The 15,692-nt window shown below is 41.9% G+C and overlaps 1 protein-coding gene across 1 annotated transcript; it reads right to left on the bottom strand.

The window, feature by feature from the left end:
- Window positions 1-1,366: 1,366 nt before the first annotated feature.
- LOC145071087 (mitogen-activated protein kinase 3-like) lies at window positions 1,367-3,971 on the bottom strand. Its single transcript, XM_079018009.1, has 6 exons — window positions 3,637-3,971; window positions 3,379-3,508; window positions 2,742-2,879; window positions 2,240-2,572; window positions 1,979-2,162; window positions 1,367-1,901 (listed from the first exon to the last, which is right to left on the bottom strand). The coding sequence occupies exons 1-6, from the start codon at window positions 3,792-3,794 to the stop codon at window positions 1,732-1,734; spliced, it is 1,113 nt and encodes a 370-aa protein (XP_078874135.1). The 5' UTR covers window positions 3,795-3,971; the 3' UTR covers window positions 1,367-1,731.
- Between the last annotated feature and the right edge of the window lie 11,721 nt (window positions 3,972-15,692).

Here is a 15,692-nt window from a genome sequence, read left to right as displayed (position 1 = left end):
TTTTCTCTGTGTTTCTCTTTTGGATGCCCCCTTTGAATCAACTTGTGTCGAAAAGCAAAATTAAAAATCCACAACTCAACTAAATATTTTTCAACTAAATAAGCTCTTTGCTAGCTTTAGGCTTAACATCATGTGGTTGAAAGATGAATGCTTGGTTGCAGTCAGACTTCACAACTCAACATGTGTTCATTTAAATGAGACTTGAACAAGAGGTTAAACCTCTTGCTTGACTTTGGTGTTGTTTATATTCAACTTAATGGACATAAAGAGAGTTTTTGGGGTCTATGAAGGAATGTAGAGGTTAATGTTGTATGAACCCGAATATTGGCCAACAAAGAAGACACATGAAAGTTGCAAAAGTGATGATGCTATAATGGCAATGTGTTGTAACTAGGGAAATGAATAACCTAGAACCGAAATGCATAAAAATATACGGGTTTTTGGTTCTAGAACCTTGTTTAGCTCACAAAATGTTTTTTCTTCAACCATTCTAGATGATATGTAATTCCGGTTTGGGATTGGTTTTGGTTTTTTCCGATCCAGTTTGGGTCAAATTCTTATCTATAATTGGGTGGAGATAAAGGTGTCTTCATCTAACTCCCCCTCTAGAGTTATTGATAGACTTAGATGTTGTTTCCGATCCAGTTTGGGTCAAATTCTTACCCATATATCATATGCGATTTTGGAAAAAAAAATTTCAGAGTTATTGATAGACTTAGGTGTTGTTTGTTTTGGAAGTGGTTAAATGTCTTTTGTCTTTTTCCAAGTTTGCGGAAGAAGACGTGCACTTGCGAAACGTCTACCCGCTAGAAGGGAAAAGTGCTCAAAAAGTACTTTTGTAGAAAAACAAACGAGGCATTAATCTTTCGTATGTTTCTTTCAACTTAATGTGGAAAGAATGCATTAACGCATAATGTCAAGAAGAGGATGTACTCATATAAGACCAAGACCGTAACCTAAATTCTCTTTGACACTCATGTAAAGCCTATTCAAATAGTTAATATTCTAAGCAGTTTTATTTTGAAAAAAAAAAGTATATCATAATTATAATATTATAGTTTTTCATGTTAATTTGTGGAGAAAATCTGTGTGTTTAGGCACAAAACAAAACATGAAGAACAATACCCAATTTGTGTATGCTGTTTGTAAATTAAAAGAGCCCAAAAATCTAGTACTCCGTATTACATATTTGTTTATACTAGTAATAACTCACGCATGCATAACAACAACGAACATCCAATATAACAACTACTAAAAATAACCAAAAAGACAAATGTTGATGGTAAATGTGAAAATGACCCATTTTTATCTCAAAGCCCCAAATTTGTGGAAGTAAATGTGAAATTTAAAGAGGAACAAGTGGCAATTCTCATAGAAAGAAAATACATAAATAGATCTTAAGTAATCAACTATAGATTGCATTACACCATATCCTAAATCCATCCTACTTTAACAACTCATCAACACAACCCATAAGGTATCAAAAAGGAGTCTGAAAACCAAACCCCTTCCATCAACCAAAAAGCAATAAAACAATTTCAAATTTAAACAACAACAACACTCATGACTCATCAGCCACTAGATTCATCTGCAAATTGGTTTACATCAATAATACATACTAACTACAACACATTTGCAGTTCCAGTTTTGGAGCATGGAGATGGAGACATCTTTTTTTTCATACCAGATTTATTTAGCATATTATATTGTAGAGTGCTGAATTCCATTCCTTTAAGCAAACCCCGGATTGTGTGCTAATGCCTCCTCATATATCAAGTTCTTAATCTGCTCTTCTCCCAGAACTTGTTGCTCAAATTCAAATGAAAAAGGATTCGAACAAATTGGCTCATCGGCTACATCATGTAGTCTAGCAAGGTAAGGGTGTTCTAATGCATCCTCAACTGCTCAAAACATGAATTCTGGTTACCTTTTTTTTTAACAAAAAAAAAAAAATGAAAAGGTTGAGATATGGTGTTACCTGTGATTCGTTTAGTTGGATCCAAAGTCAACATTTTGTCAACCAAATCAATAGCCAATGGATGAACGTGTGGGAACATCTTTAATAATGATTGGCGAGGATGTTGAGGGAGTTGAGCAAGATACCTTTTTGCATCTTCATTACGAATAAACCGAAGATCAGATTCAGTTGGGGTACCTAAAAGCTAAATACAAAAAAATTGGAATTAGATGTTTTTAATAAGAAAAACATATGGAAATGAAGAAATGAATATAACATTACCTCTGTTAATATGCGCATTTGATGGACAGTATCTTTACCAGGAAACAAAGGCTTTTTGTTCATGAGCTCCATGAAGATGCAGCCAACTGACCAGACATCAATGGCTGCAGTGTAATCTGAAGAGTTAAGCAGGAGCTCAGGGGCCCGATACCATCTTGTCACAACATATTCAGTCATAAAATCGTTCTCAGCACTTGTTCGTGCAAGCCCAAAATCACAAATTTTTAAATCACAATTTGCATTCAGTAGCAAATTACTTGGCTTCAGGTCTCTATGAATCACATTGGCAGAGTGAATATACTTCAACCCTCGTAGGAGCTGATACAAGAAGTACTGCAGGATACAACAAGTTACAACACTGTGTTGAAATGTCACAAAAGTTGCAAAGTTTGTTCAGTCAAAGTCAAGTCAAATAGACCCATCGGTCAAAGGCTAGTCCAGTCATAGAAAGTTTCATCAGTCTAGTCTAGTCTACTCCTGCACAGTGTAATAGATTGAATACCTGACAATGCTCTTCTGATAAGTTCTGATTGGATCGAATGATTTGGTGAAGGTCAGTATCCATAAGCTCAGTGGTGATGTAGACATCGCTGAACTCTCTCCTTAGAGGTGGTGGGATTATATCTTTTATAGCAATTATCTGAATAATGCTTCAAATCACAATCAATAGCATACTATATATGTACAACTTTAACCAAAAAGATTATTCCTTTCCTCTTTAAGTAAGTGCACAGATATGTTGAACTGGCATATCATCTCAAATTTAGCAAAAATAGTTGCTTGATTTGTACTGTGAGCTCAGATCAACAAATTGTCCAAACCACTATATAAAGCAATCAAAGTATCGTATCAACTTATCTCACCATATTCATGCTCAATCTTGAAGCAAGAGACATGATTTTTACAAATAATCTTAACTGGATTAGAAGCAAATTTTCATAAGTAATTTAGGGTTCTTAGATTTATTATATGTATAGGTTACAGCTAATTGATCTGAAAGCAGCGTTGAGGATTTAGTGATTCAGAGTTAATAAGTTCATCATATGATTTAGATGCTAGTGATCAAGTAGAGCTTAGAAGTTGTACGATTCTACATGGAATTTATGAACGAAACAAGATTGTAGTGAAGGACAACTCACATTTTCATGATCCAAATGTCGAAGAAGCTTGATCTCGCGAAGCGTCCGCTTAGCATCCATGTAATTATCAAAAGCATTTGCAATCTTCTTCACAGCAACCATCTCGTTCGTCTCAGAGTTCAACATCGAGCTGATTAAAATCGGAAACACACAGTAACTCAAATTAATCTGATTACAAATCAACAATCATAGTAGCAAAAAGAAAAAGTCAACGACCTCAAAACCTCATCGGAAAAAGTGAATCAAACATAGACATACCAGACGATTCCATAAGCACCACGACCAATAGGCATGATTGGAGGACGATACTTGTTAGTGATCTCAAATTCATTACCAAATATGTTATAGCGGATGAACTGGCCTCCGTGAGTCGACACTGCGGGAAACTCAGTGTACCCTCCACTAGCGTCTGCCATTACTTTACACAGTGACCGACTTCCGATTGCAGCCTATGCAAATGCAGAGAGAGAGAGAGAGAGAGAGAGAGAGAGAGAGAGTTAATGTCGGATTATTATAAAAGCAAGTGGCGAGATTGGGCTGAGGGTGGGGGTAGAGATGGAGGGGAAAATCAAGGAAGAAGATGCCAAAAAGGCAAAAAAACAAAGCGAATACGCGTTGGAAATGGAATTGCAATTGTTTTATCTAAATTTTCTAGTTATTTAATTACATCACTCATCTTAAAACAATTTTTAAATGAATATAATTTTATTAAATTCTAATTCATATTTATATTCGTTTATTAATAATCAATTACAACAATCATGTGAAAGAATATAGAGAAATTTGATTAGTTTAAATACTCTTATTAATGTATGTGGTAAACAAAACATCGTTATCATGAAGGAAGTATTGCTTTATACATACTAAAACAAACTTAATAAATCTTAAATAGTATAATTTAAGAAATATAAATTAATTCGTTGTTGAAACTGTTAAGATTTCATTGGGATAAAAGTATTAAGGTTATCCAATATCATCACAAGATGTTTACTAATGAAGAGCATGCCGCATCATCAAAGTAACCACTCCACATATTTTTAATAGCCTTGGAGACGGTGTTCTTAGTGAACATCAGAACATGTATTGAGAGAGAGAGAGAGAGAGAGAGAGAGAGAGAGAGAGAGAGAGAGAGAGAGAGAGAGAGTCAACTCACAAATACCTCCGTGAACATCCGTGACCACTCCCACTCCACAACACAATTACTATGCTTCATGGCAGTGTTCACTAGTGAAAATCTCATCCACGTATGATTCTTGTAGTGAAAATGTTCTCATACCTAAAGCCCTAAAAAGTTAACACATAAAGATGATATAACAAGTAAAAGTTGAGTGATATTTGATTGTTTTTAGAATTTAATTGATAGATATAAACTATAGACTAAAATATATGGTGGTTTTTCCTAAGTATCAAGTTTAGTCCACAAGAATTTATTTTTCTATAATTTTATCAGTAATTAAAAGTTTCGTTCTAACTTTGGTCACTTGATATATAATGACTATTATGTTGTTGTTAAGCCCAACATGCGCATATGACGTGGGGTTAATTTTGTTCATTTCAAATATCCCTTTTATTTTCCTCCCTTTGGTATATGGATGGTGTGATATCCTCATTTTTACGACTCTTTTAAATTTTTTATTTATGATTATTTAAAACAGAGTTTATTTATAAATGTGAAATTTGGTCTCTTAAAAGTATTTCCGAAGAAATATTTTCATTGATTTATAAAAGTTTGGGATGTCATAACTGATACAAAACATAAACATAAACAAACCTTATAGTATCTTAGACTATCATTCTACATCTCCTTGAATCTCTCATCATTCATGTACCTTTGTACTACTACATGTGATACAAAGAAGTTGAGTGAGACATGTTGGAAAACCTGGTGAGTACACAAAGTTTTCAACCTACAATAATATAGTTAATATGTTTAATTATCAAACAATTAACCCGATCACTCATCCCCGTTTTCTCTTTATTATTCCCTAAGGATCTATCATAAGGGTCATCATAGTCATCGTTGTTGACAATACTGTTACAGGTATTTCTCCACAATATGTGTCAGTAGGTTTTCTTTCTACTTTCATTCCTAAGGATCATCTTAATAATCGATGCTGACAGTACTGTTACAGGGATTTCTCTGCAATACGTGTGAGTAGGGTAGAGTATATCAATTGGGAACGAAGTTCATCACCTACAGATTATAAACATGTCTGTGTTTGTAACATCTGGATTCCCAGGTATCTTATTTTAATTATTTATCTTGAGTTTTATGGAGGGACTCGGCGAGTAGACGCTCAGACTCACTGAGTAGAATCGCGAATTCTTGTCTGGATTAATGACCGGACTCGACGAGTCGATGAGTGGACTCGGCGAGTCCGCGCTGTAAAGTGAAACCCTAAATCTAAGGGCCTGAGCCCTATTTAAAGGCCCTTATGGTCGTCATTTGTGGCCACTACTTCCTTGTGAAAACCCTAGAGAGCTTAGAGAGCATTTTGGAGGCTAATTCTTCATCCTTTAGTGTGATCTTGCAAGAAGGAGTGGGAAAATCCAAGCTAGATCGATTGTGGAGCTTGGATCTGTGTTGTTCACACTGAGATTCACGTTTTGAGGTACAAGTTCCTTCCAACTTCATGTATTTGATAGATTCCTTGAATCTAGGGTTTCCTTTGCACAATTTTGAGTTAGATTGTGAAGCATATGAGGTCCCTTTGGGTATAGATGATAGATCTAGACCTTGAAAGGTCCAAAAGGTCCCAAGCTTCCAGCTTTCTGGGGTTTCATGTGAGCCTTGAGAGCAGAACCCCATTTTAAAGGTTATTTCTCCATTTTTGGTCTTATAAGCATTGCATGAACGTAAAGTTTGAACCTTTACGCGACTTTCGAGTGTTAGAAGGTTAGATCTACTGGTTGGTGAAGCAGATCCGACCTCAAAAGATCATTTGAGTGTTTTCATGGGAGGAACTCGTCGAGCCCATAAGGGACTCGACGAGTCGAGTCGGATTGCCCCGTGATTCGCGACCTGTGATAACCCGTTGAGTGTAGGGTTGACTCAATGAGTCGAGTGAGGACCAGGGGCGAAGAGGACATGCATGGACTCGCCGAGTCACACGAGTGCACTCGACGAGTCTGGTCAAAGTTTGACCGTTGACTTTTGTTGACTTTTAGGGTTTGGTCAACAATTGGACTTATGGACCATTTGAAGGGTAAAATGGTCTTTTAGCCTTCTTAGAGGACGTAGAAGAGACTAGTCTAGCCTAAAGAGCCGTTATTGATTTGAGATAATTGTTTATGTGTTTAGGCGGAGACTAGATCAGTATATACGTGTGCGAGATTATCCGAGATAGCCAAGGTGAGTCTTCTCACTATATTATACCTGTAAGGGTACCTATGTGTGACCGGAAGGTCTTATATGCTATGAGATGTATGTGCTATATGTTGATATGTGATATGTATGTGTTATGTATGCTATGTATGATAAGGACCGGAAGGTCAAGATGATATGGGCCGGAAGGTCAAGAGGACATGGACCGGAAGGTTAGAAGGTTTCGGGCCGGAAGGTCGATACGGGTAGGACCGGAAGGTCTACCGGGATTTGGGATGGAAGTCCCCTGAGACACATGGACCAGAAGGTCCCACAGAGTTATAGCCTGGAAAGGCGTATGTGTTGTGTGTGGTATTTTGGGGAGCTCACTATGCATTTATGCTTACAGTTGTTGTGTTGGGTGTTTTGGGTACTAGCGAGGACCGTGGGAAGGCGCCGACATGATCCGTACACACTGAGAGGATTTATGTATTTGAAATCTTTTGAGATTCTGGGATTTGTTTGTTATCATGACATTGGATACAGTTTGATTGATATTGTTTTTGATGATTGAAAATATGATTTAAAAATGATTTTTTTTTTTTTTGAAAATTCACATCGTTACAAGTTGGTATCAGAGCCTTGGTTTGAGGGATTCGGATGCATCTTCGGGTGTATTTGAACTCAAGCTGAGGATTTGAGAAAGTTTTTCATAAAATAAACAATTTTTCCAAGAGAGTAAAAGATTTTGAGAAAGGCAGAACAGAGCAGTGTGTGCGATCGGCCAGTACCCGAACGGTGATTTCCCAAAATACCCTTACATTATGTGTTATGACCCTCAAGCAGGGTACTGATTATGTTACTGTGGTTACCAGGAAGTTTCATGAGAGGGCGATGTTCTGCCCTGATCAGGTGTCTACTGAGCAGGCACGCATGAGCCGGTATTTGGGCATTCTGAGGAGGGATATTCGGGAGTTCGTATCGAACTCGACTTACCGGACATTTGCCGAGCTCCAAGCAAATGCCCGGAAGAGGGAGATTGAGTTGGAGACTCAGGCCAGGGAGGAGGCCGAGTCTCAGGAGATGGATCGGCAGTCGACACAGTCTCAACCGACAGCCAAGCGGGAAAAGCCCGCCGATTCGAGATCTGGAGGCCAGAAGGGCCGCACTTGCGGAAAGTGCGGCAAGGGACATGAGGGGGTTCGTCGATCGGGTGCTTGCTACAAATGTGGCAAGGAGGGGCATATAGCCAAGGATTGCCCCAAGGGATTCATGGTTTGCTTTCATTGTGACCAGACGGGCCATCGGAAGGCCGAGTGTCCGCAGCTGTGGGGGACATCACAGGGAGCACAGCAGGGATCTGCCTCTGCCGCCGTGTGAGCTACTGAGGTTTGGCCGGTGAAGGCCGAGGCACCGAAGGCTCATGGGAGAGCCTTCCAGTTGACAGCGGAGGAGGTCCGCGCAGCGCCCGATGTCGTGGCTGGTATGTATTCTTTCATTTATTTATGTTGAGTTTAAGGTGTTGTGCTTATATTATGATATGCGTAGGTACTTTTCTTGTGAATTATGTACCTGCTTTGATGTTATTTGACTTGGGTGCGAGTCGGTCATTTGTTTGCTTTGCGTTTAGTCAGCACATTAGTATCCGACGAGAGGCGCTGAGTCGACCTTTGCGAGTTTCTATAGCTGACGAGCGAGCGGTGTATGCCACTGATGTGATTCGAGGATGTGTACTCGAGATCTTCAGTGTGGAGTTCCCAATAGATCTGGTCCCGGTTGCAGTGGGAGACGTGTGTGTCATAGTTATGGTTGTTAATCGGGTTAACCCGATCGGGTTTCGGGTTAAACGGGTTGGGTTAGTCGGGTTATTTTAGAAAAACTATTCACCCCAAACCCGACCCTAATAAGGTACGGGTTAGTCGGGTTCGGGTTAATCGGGTTTCGGGTTTGTAGGGTCGGGTTAATCGGGTTAGTCGGGTTAAGGTTGAAATGTAAGATGAATTTATGTTGTGTTATTTTAATACATAATCTACATGTATAGAGACTTAAATTGTAAAGTTGGTATACCATATGAATTTTTGGAGTTTCTTTTACCATATTAGTAATGTAAACAGTGAATAAAATTCGTAAAACTGTTACCACACAACCGTACTACATTAGGAAGAGAGGAAAATTATGTTATTTTATACATCTCTATACAAAGTAATTTTACTATCTGGTTTGTTTAAATAAGAAATATGTATTAGTTGTAAAATCTCATGGGATCTTGAATTCATGTCATTCAACGCAGTAAAAAAAATTTTTGGTAATAAATTCTTAATCGGGTTATTCGGGTTGACCCGAATTAGGGTCGGGTTTAGGGTTGATTTTTTCAAAACAATTCGGGTTTCGGGTCAACCCGATTAAGAGTTCTAACCCTATTAAACCCTACCCTAATTACCTTATTCGGGTTCGGGTCCGGGTTGGGTCGGGTTGATCGGGTTCGAGTTTTTTTGACACCCCTAGTCATAGTGGGCAGGGATTGGTTGAGCCGATTTGGGGCTATTATAGACTGCGAGTGTCAGTTGGTGACGATACGAGACCCTAGTGGGGGAGTACTTATGGTGTACGGCAAGGGTACCCGATGTGGATCAACGTTTTGTTCGGCTGCCAGAGCGAGACAGAGTTTACAGCAGGACTGCAGCAGGTTTGTAGCCTATGTGATGGACACACAAGTGGCCACTGGGAGGCCAAGTTCGATTGATGAGTTTCCGATAGTGTGCGAGTTCCCGGATGTCTTTCCTGAGGAGTTTCCGGGTGTGCCTCCCGAGAGGCAGGTAAAGTTCTGTATCGATTTGGTTCCGGGGGCAACGCCTATCGCCAAGGCGCCTTATCGCCTTGCACCGCCAGATATGCAGGAGTTATCCTCGCAGCTTCAAGAGCTGCTGGGGAAGGGGTTTATTAGACCGAGCAGCTCACCATGGGGAGCGCCAATCCTTTTTGTCAAGAAAAAGGATGGTTCACACCGGATGTGCATTGATTACTGGGAGTTGAACAAGTTGACGGTCAAGAACCGTTATCCTTTACCAAGGATCGACAATTTGTTCGATCAGTTGCAGGGAGCGTCTTGGTTCTCCAAGATTGATATGAGGTCAGGATATCATCAGATGAGGGTGCGGGATTAGGATATCCAGAAGACGGCGTTCGGAACTCGTTATGGGCATTACGAGTTCGTGGTGATGCTTTTTGGGCTCACCAATGCACCGACAACGTTCATGGATCTTATGAACAGGGTGTGCAGGCCGATGCTGGATCGGTCGGTGATCGTGTTCATTGATGATATTTTGGTATATTCGAGATCTAAAGAGCAGCACGAGGAGCATCTGAGAGAGATTCTCGGGGTATTGAGGTCGGAGAGGCTTTATGCCAAATTCTCCAAGTGCGAGTTCTGGTTACGAGAGGTCCAGTTCTTGGGGCATCTCGTCAACCAGAATGAGATTTTGGTCGATCCAGCCAAGATTGAGGCGGTTATGAGGTGGGAGGTGCTAAGATCACCCACCGAGATCAGGAGTTTTTCTAGGATTGGTCGGCTATTATCGGAGATTTATCAGGGATTTCTCCAAGATCGTCGTGCCACTCACCAGATTGACCCGGAAGGGTGTTGCTTTTTCATGGGGTCCGGAGCAGCAGACCTCGTTTGAGACACTTCGCCATATATTATGCAAAACCCTGGTGATAGGCCTCCCGGAAGGGATGGAGGATTTTTTGGTGTATTGTGTCACATCGATATCGGGGTTGGGTGCAGTACTTATGCAGAGGGGGCATGTGATAGCATATGCATCGAGCCAACTAAAGCCTCATGAGAAGAGGTATCCCACCCACGATCTGGAGTTGGGGGCAGTGGTGTTCGCCCTCAAGATCTGGTGTCACTAGTTGTATGGGGTTCTGTGTACCATCTACACGGACCACAAGAGCTTGAAATATTCGATGGATCAGCCCAATCTGAATACGCGCCAGAGGAGATGGTTGGACGTGGTAAAGGATTACGATTGTGAGATCCTGTACCACCCGGGCAAAGCTAATGTTGTAGCTGATGCCCTGAGTCATAGGGCGGAGAGTGCCCCGATTCGAGACATTTATATGCGGTTGACAGTGATGACTCCGGTGTTGGACACCATTTGGGAGGCCCAGGCAGAGGCTGTGAGACCGGAGAACCGCAAGAGAGAGAGCGGGTGATTGGTCAGGTACCTGAGTTCGTCATCGATAGCCGCGGGCTTATGACCTTTCAGGGTTGGATTTGTGTGTCGTATGTCGGCGGGGCGCGCACCACTTTGATGGAGGAGGAGCATAGATCGAGATTCTCAATCCATCCCGGTGCCACTAAGATGTATCTGGATCTGAAGAAAGATTATTGGTGGCCATGTATGAAGAGGGATGTAGCATGGTTTGTTGAGAGGTGCTTGAGCTGTCGCAGGGTTAAGGCCGAGCACCAGCATCCGCATGGCAAGTTGCAGCCGCTTGAGGTTCCCCAATGGAAGTGGGAACAAATTTCTATGGATTTCATCACCAAATTTCCGAGGACCGCGAGGGGTGTCGATGCAATTTGGGTGATCGTCGACCGACTGACGAAGAGCGCTCACTTTCTTGCTACCAGTGAGAGCTCTTCTGCAGAGAGGCTGGCATAGTTGTATGTGAGGGAGGTGGTATCGCGACATGGAGTGCCGATCTCGATTGTGTCAGATCGGGATGTACGTTTCACTTCCAGGTTCTAGAAGAAGCTCCACGAGGAGTTAGGCACGAGGCTGCATTTTAGTACCGCTTACCACCCACAGACAGACGAACAGAGTGAACGGACGATTCAGACGCTCGAGGACATGCTTCGGGCATGTGTGTTGGACTTCGGAGGGAGTTGGGATACGTATTTGCCGTTGGCTAAGTTTTCCTATAACAACAGTCACCATTCGAGCATTGGTATGCCTCCCTTTGAGTTGTTGTATGGGAGGAGGTGTTGGACTCCCATCTGTTGGGGATAGGTAGGGCAACGAGTGGTGGGCAGCACTGAGATAGTCTCTGATTTAAAGTTTTCAAAGCAACTATACTTTTAGAAACAAATAATTTCTCGGTAAAAGTAGGAGCATGTGCACACACACACTAGGATCAGTATCATGGTGGGATGGGACAAAAGTGGTGATTGTTGAACAATACGAGTAGGCTTGGGGATGTATAGTCAGGTCTGGGAATGGCATAGCCTGATCAACTATGTCTCACCCAGAAGTGATTAGCATATGCCCAGGAATGGTCGTAGGTGTTGTAACAAGTCTAAAAACTTACCAACACTACCACAATGAAATACCATAGGGGTATTTGGTGTTATTATAATTACTTATCTGAGAACTAAATAGATTTTTATCAATAGTTCAATAATTGCCTAGTGGATACATTAAAATTATATGTATCCAGGACGTCATAGACTTAGAATCTGTGGGTCTTTGCTTTACTTCTTGTTCTCGTTGGATTGGGGATTTAGAGTTAGGACCGCTTATTCGAAGGTCTATCCTGTCCCAAATACATATGACTAGTATGCACTAAACAAGGTATTGAAGTACCTGATAAAGATCATCTTAAAATTATCTAATTAGTACGTCTACTTAGTTATTCCTTATATTTCCATTTCTCGCAAAGATATCATGGCTGGATTCCATCCCCACGACGACCCGTACTACCCCAATCACGACAAAGCTGGATGGTCCGAAGAGGAGCCAGAGAATGATTACCCAATCCCTGTGGATGGTCACCAAGCTGAAGGCCTTGCTGACGGTTCCGACTCCGAACCTGAAGTGGAGAACCTACCCCCGATGACCCTTGTTCCGAATCCTAACCCTCGTCCGGTTTTTTAAGGCCCGACGCCTCCTTGGGTAGAGTGCTTGGAAACCTGGAGCGAAGAACACGACCAACCTAGGCTGTTTAATGGAGACATTCGAATCCTTCAGAATCCAGAGACTACACTATTCAAGGGAACCGTAGCATTGTACAAGATTTTCCTTACGTTGATGAAATGTAGACCTATTTTCCTCGAATCCTATATTACAAACAATTTACATATGGTAACTCCAAGAAATTCTTAATATATACCAAGTGATTTTAGGAGGGGCTCAGGCACGAAACAAATCACAAGTTGCATTTGAGTCACTACCACTAAATTCATTCATAGGGGCTTTGTTATGAATTACATACAAAATACATTTAAGTCAGAACATAATACAGACAAGTATGGCTTGATAACATCTGACTTGTCACTACTATTAGAAAATTATCGTCTGTTCGTCTCTACCAACTTATGACAGGACTATGCCACCAAAGAAAAAGTCCAGACCCTCCGGTAGCACAACACCGCCCCCTCCGCCACCACCTCCGGAGTTTGACCCTATGATGTTTCAGGCTGCAGTAACAGCAGCCGTGGCGGCAGCAATGTCGCAAATAGGTACAAATGGTTCCGACGGTTCCGGATCCGGGAATACTAACTCGAATCAGGGGGACAACACGGGGCGTACTAAGGAGTGTTCTTACAAAGACTTCACGAATGGCAAACCCGATCCTTTCGATGGAAGCGGGGGCGTCATTGCGCTGATGCAATGGTTCGAAAGGACCGAAGCAGTCTTCGAAATCTGTGCTTGTCCTGAAGCGAGCAAGGTCAAGTATGCGACATTCACCTTCACAAGAAAAGGTCTTACTTGGTGGAACGGCAGAGTTAAGTCGCTTACTCATGCAGTGGCTAACTCTATAAGCTGGGAGGATTTAAAAGCATTGATGCTGAAAGAATATTGCCCAAGAGGCGAAGTACAAAAACTGGAAGAGGAACTCTGGAACCACAAAATGTCGGGGACGGATCTCGAAGCTTATACTGCCCGATTCAATGACCTAGCACTCCTCTGTCCCGCAATGGTCACCCCAGAGGAGAAAAAGGTAGAACGATACCTTTGGGGTCTATCATCCCAGATTCATGATAATGTATTGGCCTCAAGACCAACTACCTTCGACAGCGCCAAGGAGTTGGCACAACAACTCATCGACCATCGTGCCAGCCATGACACTACGACAACTACGCCAATTTTTGCTGTTCATGCTACCACAACCCTCACCACGCCAACTCCCCTGAAACAATACGCTGGAACCCTTCCGAAATGTAACAAGTGTAGCTTCCATCACACTGGGGCTTGTAGAGAATTGCATTGCATGAACTGCAATAGGAAGGGGCACACTACCCGTTTTTGTAGGGCACCAGTACGACCCATTAACCAGTTCCCCGACTTTGGAGTAAGCCCAATCAGTTACAAGTGTGGAGAAACGGGGCACTTGAAGAGGAACTGCCCAAGCGCAAGAGATGCCAGTGGTGGTGGAAGGGTGCTTGCGATCACCGAAGGAGAGACCACCCCAGAACTGCCTGCAATTATCAGTACGTGTTTCTAACATCGACGTTTAAATTCTAAATTTCTTTATATGTTAAATCTAGCATCGATTAAAGCATGCATAGTAGTAATGCCAAGGATTAATCTGAGAACATAAACAATAAGAGATTCCAAGGCCGTCATGTGACATCAGGCGGGTTATTCCTCACCATAATCAATTTCTCGTACTGCGAAAAGCTTTTCCCATCTTTCCTCTGAATTCTTGGATCCCCACTCGAAGTGCAAATTTCGGGCCGAAATTCCCTCTAACGGGGGGATGATGTGACAACCGTCAAATTCTGGTCAATTCAAAGTCAAATAAAGTCAACAAGTCAAACCGGTCAACTCAAGTAACCCTTGTGTACTAGGGCTTACGTTATGTATTTACTAAACAACTCGCTATTCTAACGAGAGATCATAAATCGAAAAGTGCGTACATCTAGATCTCCTTAACCTAAGACTGTGGTACTTGGCGAGCCAAGTAGATAAATCAATGTTACATACTCATCGGGAGGGTGTAAGATCCTTAAATAAGGCTTAACAGGGTTTACGGACCTTGCATTGCGAAGCCGAACACTAAAAAAGGTCACCAATGAAACCTCTCTCAATCGTTTTCACTCTATCTCTCTCTATGAGAAATCTCTCCCAAATCTCTCTAAGTATGTGAAATCTCTCCCAAATATCTCTTTGTATGAGAAATCTCTCCAAGCATGTCAAATATCTCCCAAATCTCTCTAAGTATGTGAAATCTCTCCCAAATATCTCTTTGTATGAGAAATATCTCCAAGCATGTCAAATCTCTCCCAAATCTCTCTAAGTATGTGAAATCTCTCCCAAATTTCTCTCAAAAGTTTCCGTAACTTTTTGAAGTCATTCGGGTCATTCCGACCCTTAACCGGGTAAAAAACGGCTTAAAACGGAGCAAAAAACGGACAAAAAGGGCTTAAGGACCCGAAACCTCTCTTAGGACCCGAAGCCTCTCTTAGGACCCGAAAGTCCTCTTAGGGACCGAAACCAAGAAGACCCGAACCCGAAGGTCCTCTTAGGGCCGAACCTCGCTCAAGGGAACCGAACCCGAAGGGTCCTTTCGGGCCCGAACCTCGCATGCCACACCCGAACCCGAACCTTCGGTCCAATTCGGATTCTGATGTCTTCGGACCGAGCCTTCGCTTCTCGCTTCCTCGCCTCCCTTCATTTCAGACCTAGCCTCAGGAGGACCGAACCTCCGACCCCTTTCCGAGAAGCCTCGCTGGAAGTGCTTTTCTTCCCGGTTTTCGACTACGACTTCATTTTAGCTTCGTTTTTAATTGTTTTAATGTGGGATTTTCACCCAAAACTTTATTTTAACATATAAGGACCCATAATTATTAAATTATCACGTTTTTAAGGATAAAACCTTATCCAAAAGAGTGGGTGAAGTACAAAGGTGGAGTGTTGACTTTCCATTATTTTATGACACAAGCAACCTCCCATACCCACTCCATGTCACTATTCCCCATCAGCCCTTACCTAGTCACTTCATTGTACTTTTCCCACCTTTTTCCAACCACACAATTGGTCAAAGGCTAGAAAAGTCTCCTCTCTCC

Source organism: Lactuca serriola, chromosome 8 (assembly GCF_051521515.1).
Source record: "Lactuca serriola cultivar US96UC23 chromosome 8, Lser_US96UC23_V15, whole genome shotgun sequence".
Classification (NCBI taxonomy): Eukaryota; Viridiplantae; Streptophyta; class Magnoliopsida; order Asterales; family Asteraceae; genus Lactuca; species Lactuca serriola.
The sequence above is the reverse complement of the archived record's forward strand: the minus strand, read 5'-3'. Positions and strand labels throughout refer to the sequence as shown.

Coding starts and splice junctions, on each gene's coding strand:
- LOC145071087 (XM_079018009.1), bottom strand. CDS start 3,794: ATGGCAGACGCTAGTGGAGGGTACACTGAGTTTCCCGCAGTGTCGACT. Junction 3,509..3,636: donor GGTGCTTATGGAATCGTCTG/GTATGTCTATGT, acceptor GATTTTAATCAG/CTCGATGTTGAACTCTGAGA. Junction 2,880..3,378: donor GACATTTGGATCATGAAAAT/GTGAGTTGTCCT, acceptor AGCATTATTCAG/ATAATTGCTATAAAAGATAT.